The sequence below is a fragment of the Poromitra crassiceps genome (genome assembly GCF_964638095.1).
Source record: "Poromitra crassiceps genome assembly, chromosome: 10".
In the NCBI taxonomy this organism is placed as follows: domain Eukaryota; kingdom Metazoa; phylum Chordata; class Actinopteri; order Beryciformes; family Melamphaidae; genus Poromitra; species Poromitra crassiceps.
Window position 1 is genome coordinate 45,090,329 of NC_139631.1, and position 13,125 is coordinate 45,103,453.

The 13,125-nt window shown below is 46.1% G+C and overlaps 1 protein-coding gene across 1 annotated transcript in view; it reads left to right on the forward strand.

Moving 5' to 3' along the window:
* prdm6 (PR domain containing 6) overlaps positions 1–12,579 on the forward strand; it is a gene marked incomplete at both ends in the record, with an annotated part of 126,694 nt that extends 114,115 nt beyond the window's left edge. Inside the window, one exon of the mRNA XM_083643989.1 lies at positions 12,465–12,579. Coding sequence (XP_083500115.1) covers positions 12,465–12,579 — 115 coding nt within the window. The remainder of the gene's footprint in view (positions 1–12,464) is intronic.
* Positions 12,580–13,125: the final 546 nt, after the last annotated feature.

Below are 13,125 nucleotides of genomic sequence, written 5' to 3' on the forward strand. Positions count from 1 at the left end.
TAATATGTCCAGAATTCCATGACTGTCTGTCTATATCACATATTTATCATGCCTTAATTCAGAATCAGAAAAAACATTGATCCCTGGGGGCAAATTGGGTAAACTAGTAAACAAAGATTTTGGGCCCTATCGTTGTCAAAGCGGTATTTTAGCGTTTGCATGTGTTTAACGCCGATGTTTAAGGGCAGTCGTATTCTCCTTGCCACGCTAATACCTCTATGCCCGTTATAATCATACTGGGCTTGCATGGGGTAGGTGTGCCACATGTCAACCCAGGTGTGTCCCAGATGGCATTCTGCTATCGTCGACATGCGCACAATTCTTTGCGCTAAGAGCTCTGAAAAGCACCTCTTAGCGTGAAAATGCCCCACTGCATTTGAGCGCACCATTATTCTCTGCTCTGCGGAGCACAGGGGAGTTCCTTTTGGTTTACGCACAGAGGTGCCACGCCAGTACATCAAATCCTGCTGCTAAAATTGGGTATTAGCAGATAATTCAGTGAGCCAATCAACTATAATTCACTGAGAAACTGTTATCACATCGCAAAGAGGGGTTAATGGCAAATGAATTGAGAGCACTTGTTGGACTTTGTGGCCTACTTGCAATATTCACCTTCACCTATCCCCTAACCCGGATCTGTCGACAAGCTTTCTCTATCTCTCTCTGTCAATTGAGTCCACTCTAAACCCCCCCATCTTTTCTCTTGTCTCCCCCATTTCCCGGTTGCAAACCCATTTCTATTTTTCAGTCAACAAAAGAACCCGAATTGCATCAAATCACAGATGTTTTTAGCAGGTATATGATGTGATGTGTTGTTGTGAGATATCCAAATACGCATGAATTACAGCATGCATTGCGCAAACTGTATTAAAGGGACTGTGAGATAGGAATCTGATAGGTTTGATTGATGTAACACCCAGGCATTGCCTGGCCACACCTGTGAATACTTCTGGTGGTTAAAACTGGCCAAATCCCATTTGCGCTGGCATTTTGCGGGGCACAGATGACTTGGCACGTCTCCAATTTGCGCCTGCGGCAGGTGCCGTGCCCAGTTTCGCACCCCGCCGAGAATTGCATGCCCACCATATTCTGGGTCTGTTTTAACTTAAAAACAGCGAGGTCACGTCTACCCAGACAAATATATAACTTTTAAACAGTTAGGTTTCTGTATAAATCATTACAATATGTTCCCATGAGGCGGGGATGCGTTTGGCGGCGGGGGTGCAAAATTCGGCATAACACCTGGAAGTTCCAGGTGCGTTCCAGGCTGGAACGCAAATTGGCATTTGAGCGAGGCGGACTGCTATCGTCCCTGCCGAAGAGGCAGGGAAGATAGCATAAGAGGCGCACAAACCGTTGCGCAAGTGATAGCGCCTGTAGGATGATAGGGCCCTTTGTGTTAAAAAATGGTGCAGCAGAGGCGGAGTCAGTCGGCGGAGGCGGAGTCAGACAGAGAGAGAAAGAGAGAGACAGAGATAGAGACAGAGAGAGACAGTGATACAGAAAGACAGAGAGAGAGAGAAACAGAGAGACAGACAGACAGACAGACAGACACACAGACAGACAGACAGACAGGCAGGCAGACAGACAGACAGACAGACAGACAGACAGACAGACAGACAGAGAGAGAGAGAGATGCGCTGCAATTAGGACTTCTGGAAGGCGGCTGTTGTCACGCTGTCATCCTGTCAGCGGCCGCAGACAATAAAGATTCCCCACGGGATGGAGAGGGGTCAGAGGGAGAGAGAGAGAGAGAGAGAGAGAGAGAGAGAGAGAGAGAGAGCGAGAGGATGGAGAAAGAGAGATATGGAGAGAGAGGTCTGGAGCGAGAGAAAAACAGTGACGAAGTGAGGGGTGGGGGTTACACTGAAAAAACTGACACATTTTAATTTATAAACTCAAAGATTTCAGTTTTGTTCTCTTTGGCGACACCTATGGTGATGAGCGTTAATCGCAGCTGAAATCCAAACGTGTTGCATGTGATATTAGTCAATTTGTTCAGCCATAGCAGACTTTTTAATATAGAGACCTTCCAGTCACTTCCTGTATCTGTTTTGCTGCACTGCCACGCCTGTATTGAAATCTGATTTTCGGAGATTGAGGAACTGGGACCAGCCGATCATCTCAGCTGCTACCAGCCAGACTCCGAGCTGCTCAGCTGGGCAACGTAACGTCGTCATACGGGGGAAATTATCTGATAAACTGATCTTTGCAGTTCTGTGGTGATTAGCTATTGTCTCTGTAGCATTTTGAATGTTATGATTTAATTCATTTAGGAACAAAATGGTTAAACAGATGAAATCTAACATAACAAGTGAAGCTCCATGTAGGCTAATGTTATGTCGTGTTTACTGCGCAGCACAGCGCTGCCTCTCTAAAGTTAGCAAGGCATCCTGGCAGGGTTACCTTTTTTCTCGTTACAACAGCTACGAGGAGAGGAAGCTTATGAACAACATCCCCACAGTCAAAGCACTTCCCTGAGCTGGCGTAAACCATATCCCTATAAAAACTCTCCTTTTCTCCGCTTTACCCCAAATAAAACCTCCAGTGTCTGTTTGTGTGACTCATATACAGTGAATGCTCCAAAGCCAATCAGGTAGCTATAGCTGATGGCTGTCATCGTTGTGTGCTAACTTGTGTGGGCCCCATGATATACCCGGGAGTTGTAACGTTATGAAACATCTCCTGACATAACGTTAGGCAGGCAGTTGGACTACCTGGTAAGTTGTGAAAATGTCTATTATGCTATTCCAGCTAACGTTAACGTTGTTCTTTTGCCGAATCGCCGATTGGGAAAGGCTAGCGGTTTTGCAAGCTAACACAGCCTTTCCCTATTAATCTTGGTTCATGGGAAAAAAAATAACTACTGAAAGCCATCAATTATTTGATGCGAACTACCTAAAATGATATAAACCATCTTTGGGGGGGATGTCTATGTGTACTTTAATTGTTTAGTTTGGCACATGTCCCATTCACTAACATGGCGGAGGCAGGACTTGTGACCTATATACTGTAGTACTGGGACCAGCCACCAGGGCAGCGATCGAGATGTTTTGGCTTCGCTTTTGGAGAGCTCACATCCTGTATGTTTATTATTATTATTATTAACAGTCAATGGATTCAACAAATGTGATTTGATGTGAATGAAATGAGCTTGAGTGACAGGTCTGGAAACAGCATACCATCTGGACATCTTGTCTTGTTTTTAACTTTATTTATTTATTTTGCAGTGTAGAGAGGCGGAAAACGCATTGAGAGGAAGCCAGTGGAAATGCATTAACGCTCTTAATAAGCAATCAGAGAAATCCAAACTCGTCATCGATGTGGAGAGTGAAAGGGCAAGGAGGAGAGAGAGAGAGAGGGAGAGAGACAGAGAGAGACAGAGAGAGAGAGAGAGGCAGAGAGAGATAGAGAGAGAGGAGAGAGAGAGAGGGAGAGAGACAGAGAGAGAGAGAGAGAGAGAGAGAGAGAGAGAGAGAGAAGGAAGAGATCACGGTGTAAGAAGTGAGAGGACAAGCGGCCCGTGAGGAATCCTGTAAAGCAAATGAGCGTTGTTATTAAGCGATGGGAGAGCTTTTCATCAGCACTTCAGAGTCTCGGAGGAGGCGAGGCGGGACAAAGACAATCAGAGACGGACGTCAGAAATCTTTAGCAGATCGATGGCCGGGGAGTTATCTGCACCCGCCCGCCCGGGACGCCCCAGCAGATAGATTAAAGCTGCCACTGTCACTTTGTCACCAGGAGAACGCTCAACTTTATTCTCCCCGCTGACAAGACGGATGCACAAATTCTGTTTGGTCGGCAGCTTTCAGGCCGATTGAGCCGCTGGACTGCTGTTCTGTTCTGTTCTGTTCTGTTCTGTTGTGTTCTGTTCTGTTCTGTTCTGTTCTGTTCTCTTCTGTTCTGTTCTGTTCCTTTGTCAGAAGAGCCCAATTGCCAGAATAAAATGTTTGCGTTTCTGAAAACCACAGATAGTTTGAGACTCAACATTTGTGAATGAAATAATACGTATCAACGTTTCAACAAGTCCAAACGTTCATTTGAAAATGGCCGTTAATTTTAAAACGTTGTCGCGTGTCAAACATTAATTTAAAAACATTACGCAAATAAAAGAGCTTTGCATCAAAGGGTTAAGCAACTAAAACTTAGGATTAAATAACAAAACGATTATGCTTCAAACATTTTTGCTTCACAAACATTGAGATTCAACAGAAAGATAACAGGGCAACATTTTATTCTGGAGGCTGGCGTGCGTGTGTGCGTCCGTGTGTTCGTGTGTGAGTGAGCAGAATATTTCAGGAAGTGTACAGAGCGCCCCCTGTGGGTGACCTAACGGAGCCGCATTTTTTAATTAGGTAAGTAGGGCCGACTAAATGGCAAAAATGGCTAACTAGTCGCCAAAATGAGTCAACACAGGTTCAGCACCATGGAGAGCTCCATTCGTTAGCTACTGATGGAAGACACCCGTGTTTGCATCTGGACAGTGGAATGGAAGGATCATTATACATATAGAATAACTTTGTTTGATAGCATCCTAATTTAGTAAGATTCTCCTCTGCCATTTAGCCTGGCCTTTTACTGCTGCCCTTACAACACTGGACAGTCTGTGTTTACCACAGTGTTTGTATCTGGACAGTCTGTGTTTACCACAGTGTTTGTATCTGGACAGTATGTGTTTACCACAGTGTTTGTGCCTGGACAGTCTGTGTTTACCACAGTGTTTGTATCTGGACAGTCTGTGTTTACCACAGTGTTTGTATCTGGACAGTCTGTGTTTACCACAGTGTTTGTGTCTGGACAGTCTGTGTTTACCACAGTGTTTGTGTCTGGACAGTCTGTGTTTACCACAGTGTTTGTGTCTGGACAGTCTGTGTTTACCACAGTGTTTGTATCTGGACAGTCTGTGTTTACCACAGTGTTTGTGTCTGGACAGTCTGTGTTTACCACAGTGTTTGTGTCTGGACAGTCTGTGTTTACCACAGTGTTTGTATCTGGACAGTCTGTGTTTACCACAGTGTTTGTATCTGGACAGTCTGTGTTTACCACAGTGTTTGTGTCTGGACAGTCTGTGTTTACCACAGTGTTTGTATCTGGACAGTCTGTGTTTACCACAGTGTTTGTGTATGGACAGTCTGTGTTTACCACAGTGTTTGTATCTGGACAGTCTGTGTTTACCACAGTGTTTGTATCTGGACAGTCTGTGTTTACCACAGTGTTTGTGTCTGGACAGTCTGTGTTTACCACAGTGTTTGTATCTGGACAGTCTGTGTTTACCACAGTGTTTGTATCTGGACAGTTTGTGTTTACCACAGTGTTTGTATCTGGACAGTCTGTGTTTACCACAGTGTTTGTATCTGGACAGTCTGTGTTTACCACAGTGTTTGTATCTGGACAGTCTGTGTTTACCACAGTGTTTGTATCTGGACAGTATGTGTTTACCACCGTGTTTGTATCTGGACAGTCTGTGTTTACCACAGTGTTTGTATCTGGACAGTATGTGTTTACCACCGTGTTTGTATCTGGACAGTCTGTGTTTACCACAGTGTTTGTGTCTGGACAGTCTGTGTTTACCACCGTGTTTGTATCTGGACAGTCTGTGTTTACCACAGTGTTTGTATCTGGACAGTCTGTGTTTACCACAGTGTTTGTATCTGGACAGTCTGTGTTTACCACAGTGTTTGTATCTGGACAGTCTGTGTTTACCACAGTGTTTGTATCTGGACAGTCTGTGTTTAGCACAGTGTTTGTATCTGGACAGTCTGTGTTTACCACAGTGTTTGTATCTGGACAGTCTGTGTTTACCACAGTGTTTGTATCTGGACAGTCTGTGTTTACCACAGTGTTTGTATCTGGACAGTCTGTGTTTACCACCGTGTTTGTATCTGGACAGTCTGTGTTTACCACAGTGTTTGTATCTGGACAGTATGTGTTTACCACCGTGTTTGTATCTGGACAGTCTGTGTTTACCACAGTGTTTGTGTCTGGACAGTCTGTGTTTACCACAGTGTTTGTATCTGGACAGTCTGTGTTTACCACAGTGTTTGTATCTGGACAGTCTGTGTTCACCACAGTGTTTGTGTCTGGACGTCTGTGTTTACCACAGTGTTTGTATCTGGACAGTCTGTGTTTACCACAGTGTTTGTGTCTGGACAGTCTGTGTTTACCACAGTGTTTGTATCTGGACAGTCTGTGTTTACCACAGTGTTTGTATCTGGACAGTCTGTGTTTGTTCAGCACAGTGTTTGTGTCTGGACAGTCTGTGTTTACCACAGTGTTTGTATCTGGACAGTCTGTGTTTGTTCAGCACAGTGTTTGTGTCTGGACAGTCTGTGTTTACCACAGTGTTTGTATCTGGACAGTCTGTGTTTGTTCAGCACAGTGTTTGTGTCTGGACAGTCTGTGTTTGCAACTCACCAATGTGTCTCCCACACACCACACAAACAGCCTGTGTTTATGCCTCTTTCTCTCTCATGTCTGTGAGACGTTATATTGTTTCTTCAAATTGCTACATATTGTGGATGGCCACAAGATACAAATGTGTTTGCAACACTTTATAATTTCAACAATCCGTATATAACGAGTTTTAAGGCTTGAACCAAGCTGAGTTCGCGGCCCGCCGGTTGGGAACCAATGCGCTACGCTATGGAGCTTGCCTGATCAACACAGTCTCCCAGACAATTGTAAAATAGCAATGTTTTGGACCAACGTTGCTATGTTACAATTTCGGCTCCAAAATTGTAAAATGGTAACGTTCTGAGATTTTAGGTTTAGAGTTAGGCTAGGGGGAGGGGTTAGAAACGGAAAATCTCCGGAAACTGTGGCGTGTGTGTGCTGTGCTGTGCGCGTGTCTTCCGTGTTGTGGCGTGCGTGTGTCTGCCGTGCTGTGGTGTGTGTGTGTGTCTTCCGTGTTGTGGCGTGCTTGCGTCTGCCGTGGCGTGCGTGTTTGCCGTGCCGTGGCGTGCGTGTGTCTGCTGTGGCGGATAAGCGTGTGTGTGCCGTGCTGTGGCGTGTGTGTGTGCCGTGCCGTGCCGTGGCGTGGCGTGCGTGTGTCTGCTGTGGCGGATAAGCGTGTGTGGCAGAGCTTCAGAGAGGCTTTGATCAGAGCAATCAGAGCAGGAAGGCACCTTGAGGGCAGCGTGCTCGGGCTCAAGCCAGACTCTGCTTTCTCTCTGCAGGCTGGGACAGAATTACAAAGATGGCTGCCTGCCTGGGGGATTTACTATATGAGATGCATCTGCTGGAATGGCTCTTCCTAGAGGGAATGTTTTTCTGCAGGGGACAAATTGACTGAAAAGCTTTAGCCCTGTTTGCACTGGACTAGTAGTTCATGTAAATACTGAATCAATCCCGAACATCTTTTTCATTTAATGTGTTCACATGCCACAACTACAACTACAGCACAGTGGCTTAGTGGATAGCACTGTTGCCTCACAGCAAGAAGGTCCCAGGTTCGAACCTTGGTCCAGCCCAGGTCCTGTCTTTGTAGAGTTTGCATGTTGTCCATGTGCTTGTATGGGTTTCCTCCTGATGTTCCGGTTTCCTCCCGCCATCAAAGACATGTATGTTAGGTTTACTACTCCTGTCAGTGCCCCTGACCAAGGCAAGGGCAAAAAAAATGGAGTTGGTCCCTTGTTGCTGCACTGCTCCTAGTTCTAGGAAGGTTCCGAGTAGAGGATGCCCAATGTGTTTCTTTCCCTGTTGAGGCAGCGGTCTCCTCATTTCACCCAAGTGGACTTACACTGTCACTCATCTTTCTCACCTCTCTATATCCCCTTTTGAATTCCATGCTGTCTCTGTATCCCGACCTATCAAGCTCAACATTGTGATTATCTACCATCCCGCTGGTCCGCTTAGTGACTTCCTTGATAATATGGATGCCCTCCTCTCCCTCTTCCCTGAGGATGGCACTCCACTCATTCGTCTGGGTGACTTCAACATCCAGCCGGAGACCCTACAATCTCTACTCTTCCTTACATTTTCTCATCCTTCGACCTCTCCCTTTCTCAATCTCCTCCCACACAGAAGGCATGGAACATGGTGGACTTGCTCTTCACCAGATCCTGCTGCACCTCCAACCTCACTGTTACTCCACTTCCTGTATCTGACCCTCACTTTATACGCTTCTCCCTTCCCATCTTACCCCCCACCTCGCACTCAACATCCACTCACACTATCGCCACGCGAGACAACCTAAAAACCTACCTCTCTGCTGTGCTCTCCTCACTTCCCTCAGTCTAGCAGTTATCTCTCCTGAGGAGGCATCCACTACTCTGCTATCCTCTCGTTCCTCCTCTCTTGATTCTCTCTGCCCACTCACCATTAAACCTGCTCGATCCTCTCCCCCTGCTCCTTGACTGTCTGAATATCTGCGAACTCATCTAACAGAGCTTCGGGCAGCTGAAAATGGAGAAAATTGCAGCACCCTGATGATCTCTCTCCCTACCACCTTAGCCTCTCCATCGTCACATCTGCTGTCTCAACAGCAAAGACTTCCTTCTTCATTTCCCTCCCTCTCTGCTGATGATTTTGTTACCTACTTTGTAACCCATAACCCCTATGTTACCTACTCTCCCCCCTATACCTGGCTGGGCTTGCTTCCGTCTCTCCCCTGAAGATGTCCTTCAACTTTTCAGATCTATCCGAGCCAGCTCCTGCCCCCCTTGATTCTATCCCTTCCTCTCTTCTCCAAACTATCTCCACTGACATATCTCCCTTCCTCAGTATTGCTGCTCTAAAGACGGCTAAAGTCAACCCTCTGCTTAAGAAACCCTCCATTGACCCTACTGCTATCCAGAACTATTAGACCTGTCTCTCTTCTTTCATTCCTATATCCAAAACCATTGAGCAAGCAGTTTTGAAACATATTTTTGTCTATATCTCCCACAATGACCAGCTGGACACTCTGCAATCTGGTTTCAAGGCTTCTCGCTCTACTAAGACAGCTCTCCTTGCACTCACAGAGGCCCTGCACAATGCTAGGGCCTCATCCCTCTCCTCTGTCCTTGGCCTCATTGACTTGTCTGCTGCTTTTGATACAGTTAACCACCAAATCCTTCTTTGCATTCTATCTGAACTGGGAATCACTGGATCTGCACCCTCCTGTCTTGCTTCCTATCTCTCTAACCGCTCTTACCAGGTCTTATGGAGAGGATCCCTATCCAGACCCTGCACCCGGTACTCTCTCTGAGTCTAGATCCCTGGGATGGGGGGTGCCCCAGGGGAGCATCCTTGGTCCGTTATTCTTTTTATTATATATAAATGACTTTAAATCTGCCACCTTTTGTAACCTTTTTTTATATGCTGATGATTCAGTCTTGTTAGTATCACATAGTGATAAACCTGTTGTAGAAAACACACTTAGTGACAAACTTAAAAATGTATGTGAATGGCTTTCAGATAACAGATTATCCCTCCATCTGGGAAAAACTGAAGCCATTTTGTTCGGTTCCAAGATTAAATTGGCCAGGTGTCCAGGTTTTGAGGTGAAGATTGGAGAGTCCCTCATAACTGCAAAGGACAATGTAAACTATTTAGGCTGTATTCTGGACAAGTGTTTATCTGGTGAAAATATGGCTGTAAAGGCCCTCACCAAGATAAACAGCAAAATAAAGTTCCTCGCTAGAAAGGCTTCCTTTCTGGACAGCCCAACTCTATACACTCTGGCAGGGGCTCTAGTTCAGAGTCACTTTGATTATGCTGCCATCTCCTGGTATTCAGGACTACCACAGTGTCTAAAAACAAATTTCAAACAGCTCAAAACAAACTGATTCGAGTCATCTTAAAGGTCCACCCACGTACTCATTTAACCAATGCACATTTTAAACTGCTTAATTGGATATCCATGGAAAGTGATCTTTTTTTATTGTAAAATGATATTTAATTTTTTTTTAAATGGTTAAAAGGCTGGTGCCAAAGTACCTCACTAATTACTTCTCGCTGGAAGGTGTTTCTCATGGTTATTTTACTAGAAGCTGCGCAACTGATTTTATTCCAATTTGTTTTAAAAGCTTGATGGGCAAAAACTCATTTATGTACATTGCAGCAGTGCAGTGGAATAGTTTGCCAACGTATATTAAATTGTGCACTTCCTTGAACTTGTTTAAAGTAGCCTTAAAGCAGTGGCTGCAAAATAGAAATTGACGTATAGCTGCCGCGTTGATCTATGTTTTTTATGTTGACTGTATTGTGTGTCGCTGTCTCTTTGCTGCGTCTGGTGTTCTTAATGTATGAGGACCACAATGGAAATAAGCCTTTGGGCTTTATTGTGTTTTCATCCTCGGTGATTCTTTTATTTAACATTTCTCTTGTATTGTGTGTTGGCAAGATCTGCCCTTTTTAATCACCAAATAAAACCATACCATACCACTCTTAGCACTGATGTCCCCCAGGGCTCAGTCCTGGGCCCCTTGATATTCCTTTTCTATACTAAATCCCTCGGCCATGTGATCTCCTCTCCTATCACTGCTATGCTGACGACACTCTCTCCTCACCCCCAGACACACAAATCAGGCACGCATTCTCTGCATGTCTCAAATTCATCAGTGCCTGGATGTCTGTCCACCACCTCAAACTAAATCTTCAAATGACAGGTTCTCTTCCTCCCATGGAAAGATTGCCTTCTCACAGACCTCTCCATCTCCATTGACAGCACTACTGTGTTGCCCTCTCAATCTGCTAAGAACCTTGAGGTGATCCTTGGGGACCAGCTGTCCAGCTCTGCTGCCTTCATTGCAGCGACTACCTGCTCCTGTAGGTTGTCCCAGTACAACATCTGCAAAATCCGTCCGTTTCTTATGAGGGAAACGAGACCTGGTCCAGGCTCTTGTCATCTCTCGCCTGGACTACTGCAATGTTCTTCTGGCTGGGCTACCTGCCTCTGCCATCCGACCGTTCCAGCTCATTCAGAACGCTGCAGCCCGTCTGCTGTTCAACCAACCTAAATTCTCTCACGTTACCCCCCTCTTCCGGTCCCTTCACTGGCTTCCTATCTCAGCACGCACCAAACATTGGTACTTGCCTACAGGGCAGTACACCAGACTGCCCCCTACAGAGCAGTACACCAGACTGCCCCTCCCTATCTGCAATCTATGGTCACGTTCCAAACCTTGCCTCACTACCTCTACTCATCCACCCTTGCATGTCGTCCACAACCCACCATCGCTACTCTCATCCCGGTAGGAATCGAACCCCGGTATCCAGCATCCAGGCAAACACCCCCCCCCCCCTCCCCCGACACCCTCACTCCCCACAATTTTATGTAAGGCACTTTGTGCCTATATCACCCCCTGCTGTTTGTTGAAATTGGCTGAAATGATATGCTGCTATGCATATATTATTTTGCAGGTATAAATATGAACAGTGAATGAGCAGGCTGCTGTGTGAGCTCCAGATCATGTCTTAACAAAGCTGCAATCTACTGAAGACATGGAGAGGCATTACAGGGCAGTGCTCCCCCCCCCTCCTATCTATCTAACAGCATGTTAGTCTTGTTTCTGGCCTGCTAAGTCCAATACCTCAGCACAGCTTTCTCTTTGAAGAGGACAGACACCCCCACACCCACACCACACACACACACACACACACACACACACACACACACACACACCCACACCCCAACCCCCGCTAACACTAAAAGCTCCTTCTCCTCTCTTCTTCTATTGGAGGTGACACTGACGCCTGCCTTATCAAGCCTGTGTGTGTGTGTGTGTGTGTGTGTTAAAGTGTGTGAGATGGGAATACCCTCCCCACCCCCTCCCCTCGTGTTAGATTATTGACAGGTGTGTGTGTGTGTGTGTGTGTGTGTGTGTGTGTGTGTGTGTGTGTGTGTGTGTGTGTGTGTGTGTGTGTGTGTGTGTGTGTGTGTGTGTGTGTGTGTGTGTGTGTGTGATTTGTCCATCAGGTTGCGAAGATCAGGGCAACAATTACAGCTTGCTGCTCCGCTGGGCCTCACACACACTTTACACTGTCATTGGATATTAGGGTTAACACAGGGACATGTGTGTGTGTGTGTGTGTGTGTGTGTGTGTGTGTGAGAGAGAGATCCAAGGGTTTTATCTGTGTGTATGTGAACCTGTGTGTGTGTGTGTGTGTGTGTGTGTGTGTGTGTGTGTGTGTGTGTGTGTGTGTGTGTGTGTGTGTGTGTGTGTGTGTGTGTGTGTGTGTGTGTGTGTGTGGTTATGGGGGGGGGATGTGGGTGTGTGGGTGGGTGGGGGTTGTTTCTATGTGTGGGCTGCATACACTTACAATCTAACCACTGTCTTACATCTTTCTCTTTGACTTCTTCTGTATGTGTGTGCATGCATGTTTCTGTGTGTGTGTGTGTGTGTGTGTGTGTGTGTGTGTGTGTGTGTTGTGTGTGTGTGTGTTGTGTGTGTGTGTGTGTGTGTGTGTGTGTGTGTGTGTGTGTGTGTGTGTGTGTGTGTGTGTGTGTGTGTGTGTGTGTGTGTGTGCGTGTGTGTGTGCAGGTGTGAGCGGTGCGACCGCAGCTTCACCCAGGCTACTCAGCTCAGTCGTCACCAGCGGATGCCCAACGAGTGCAAACCAGTCAGCGAGAGCAGCGAGTCCATCGAGGTCGACTGACTGACTGACTAACAGACTGACTGACTGACTGACTGTCTTTCTGACTGACAGACTGACTGACTGACTGACTGACAGACTGACTGACTGACTGACTGACTGTCTTTCTGACTGACAGACTGACTGACTGACTGACTGACTGACTGACAGACTGACTGACTGACTGACTGGTAGATTGAATGAGACGTTGACCCAATCCCATTCCTTATTTTTACCCCTACCCCTCATTTTTGAGTGGCCCTCGCTTTGTGATTTGCTCCTCGGAACAGAGTTACCGGGGGAAGTGGTTGAAATCTTCCTCTATGGAATTGGACATCCCTTCGAGACCCTGACACGTCATCAAGTATGTTGCCGGACATCCAAACTATTTATCCATCAAAAGGTGTCAAACACTAAGCAAACCAACCACTATTTTACAGGACTTTATACCTACTAAGGGTGTAATATGTCAGTTGTAACCTATGCCTACGTTGGAGCTATTTCAGTTGGTGCAACCGTTAAAATGTTTGTAATCCGTAACCTCAGACTTTACACTCAAAGTAGGCTATG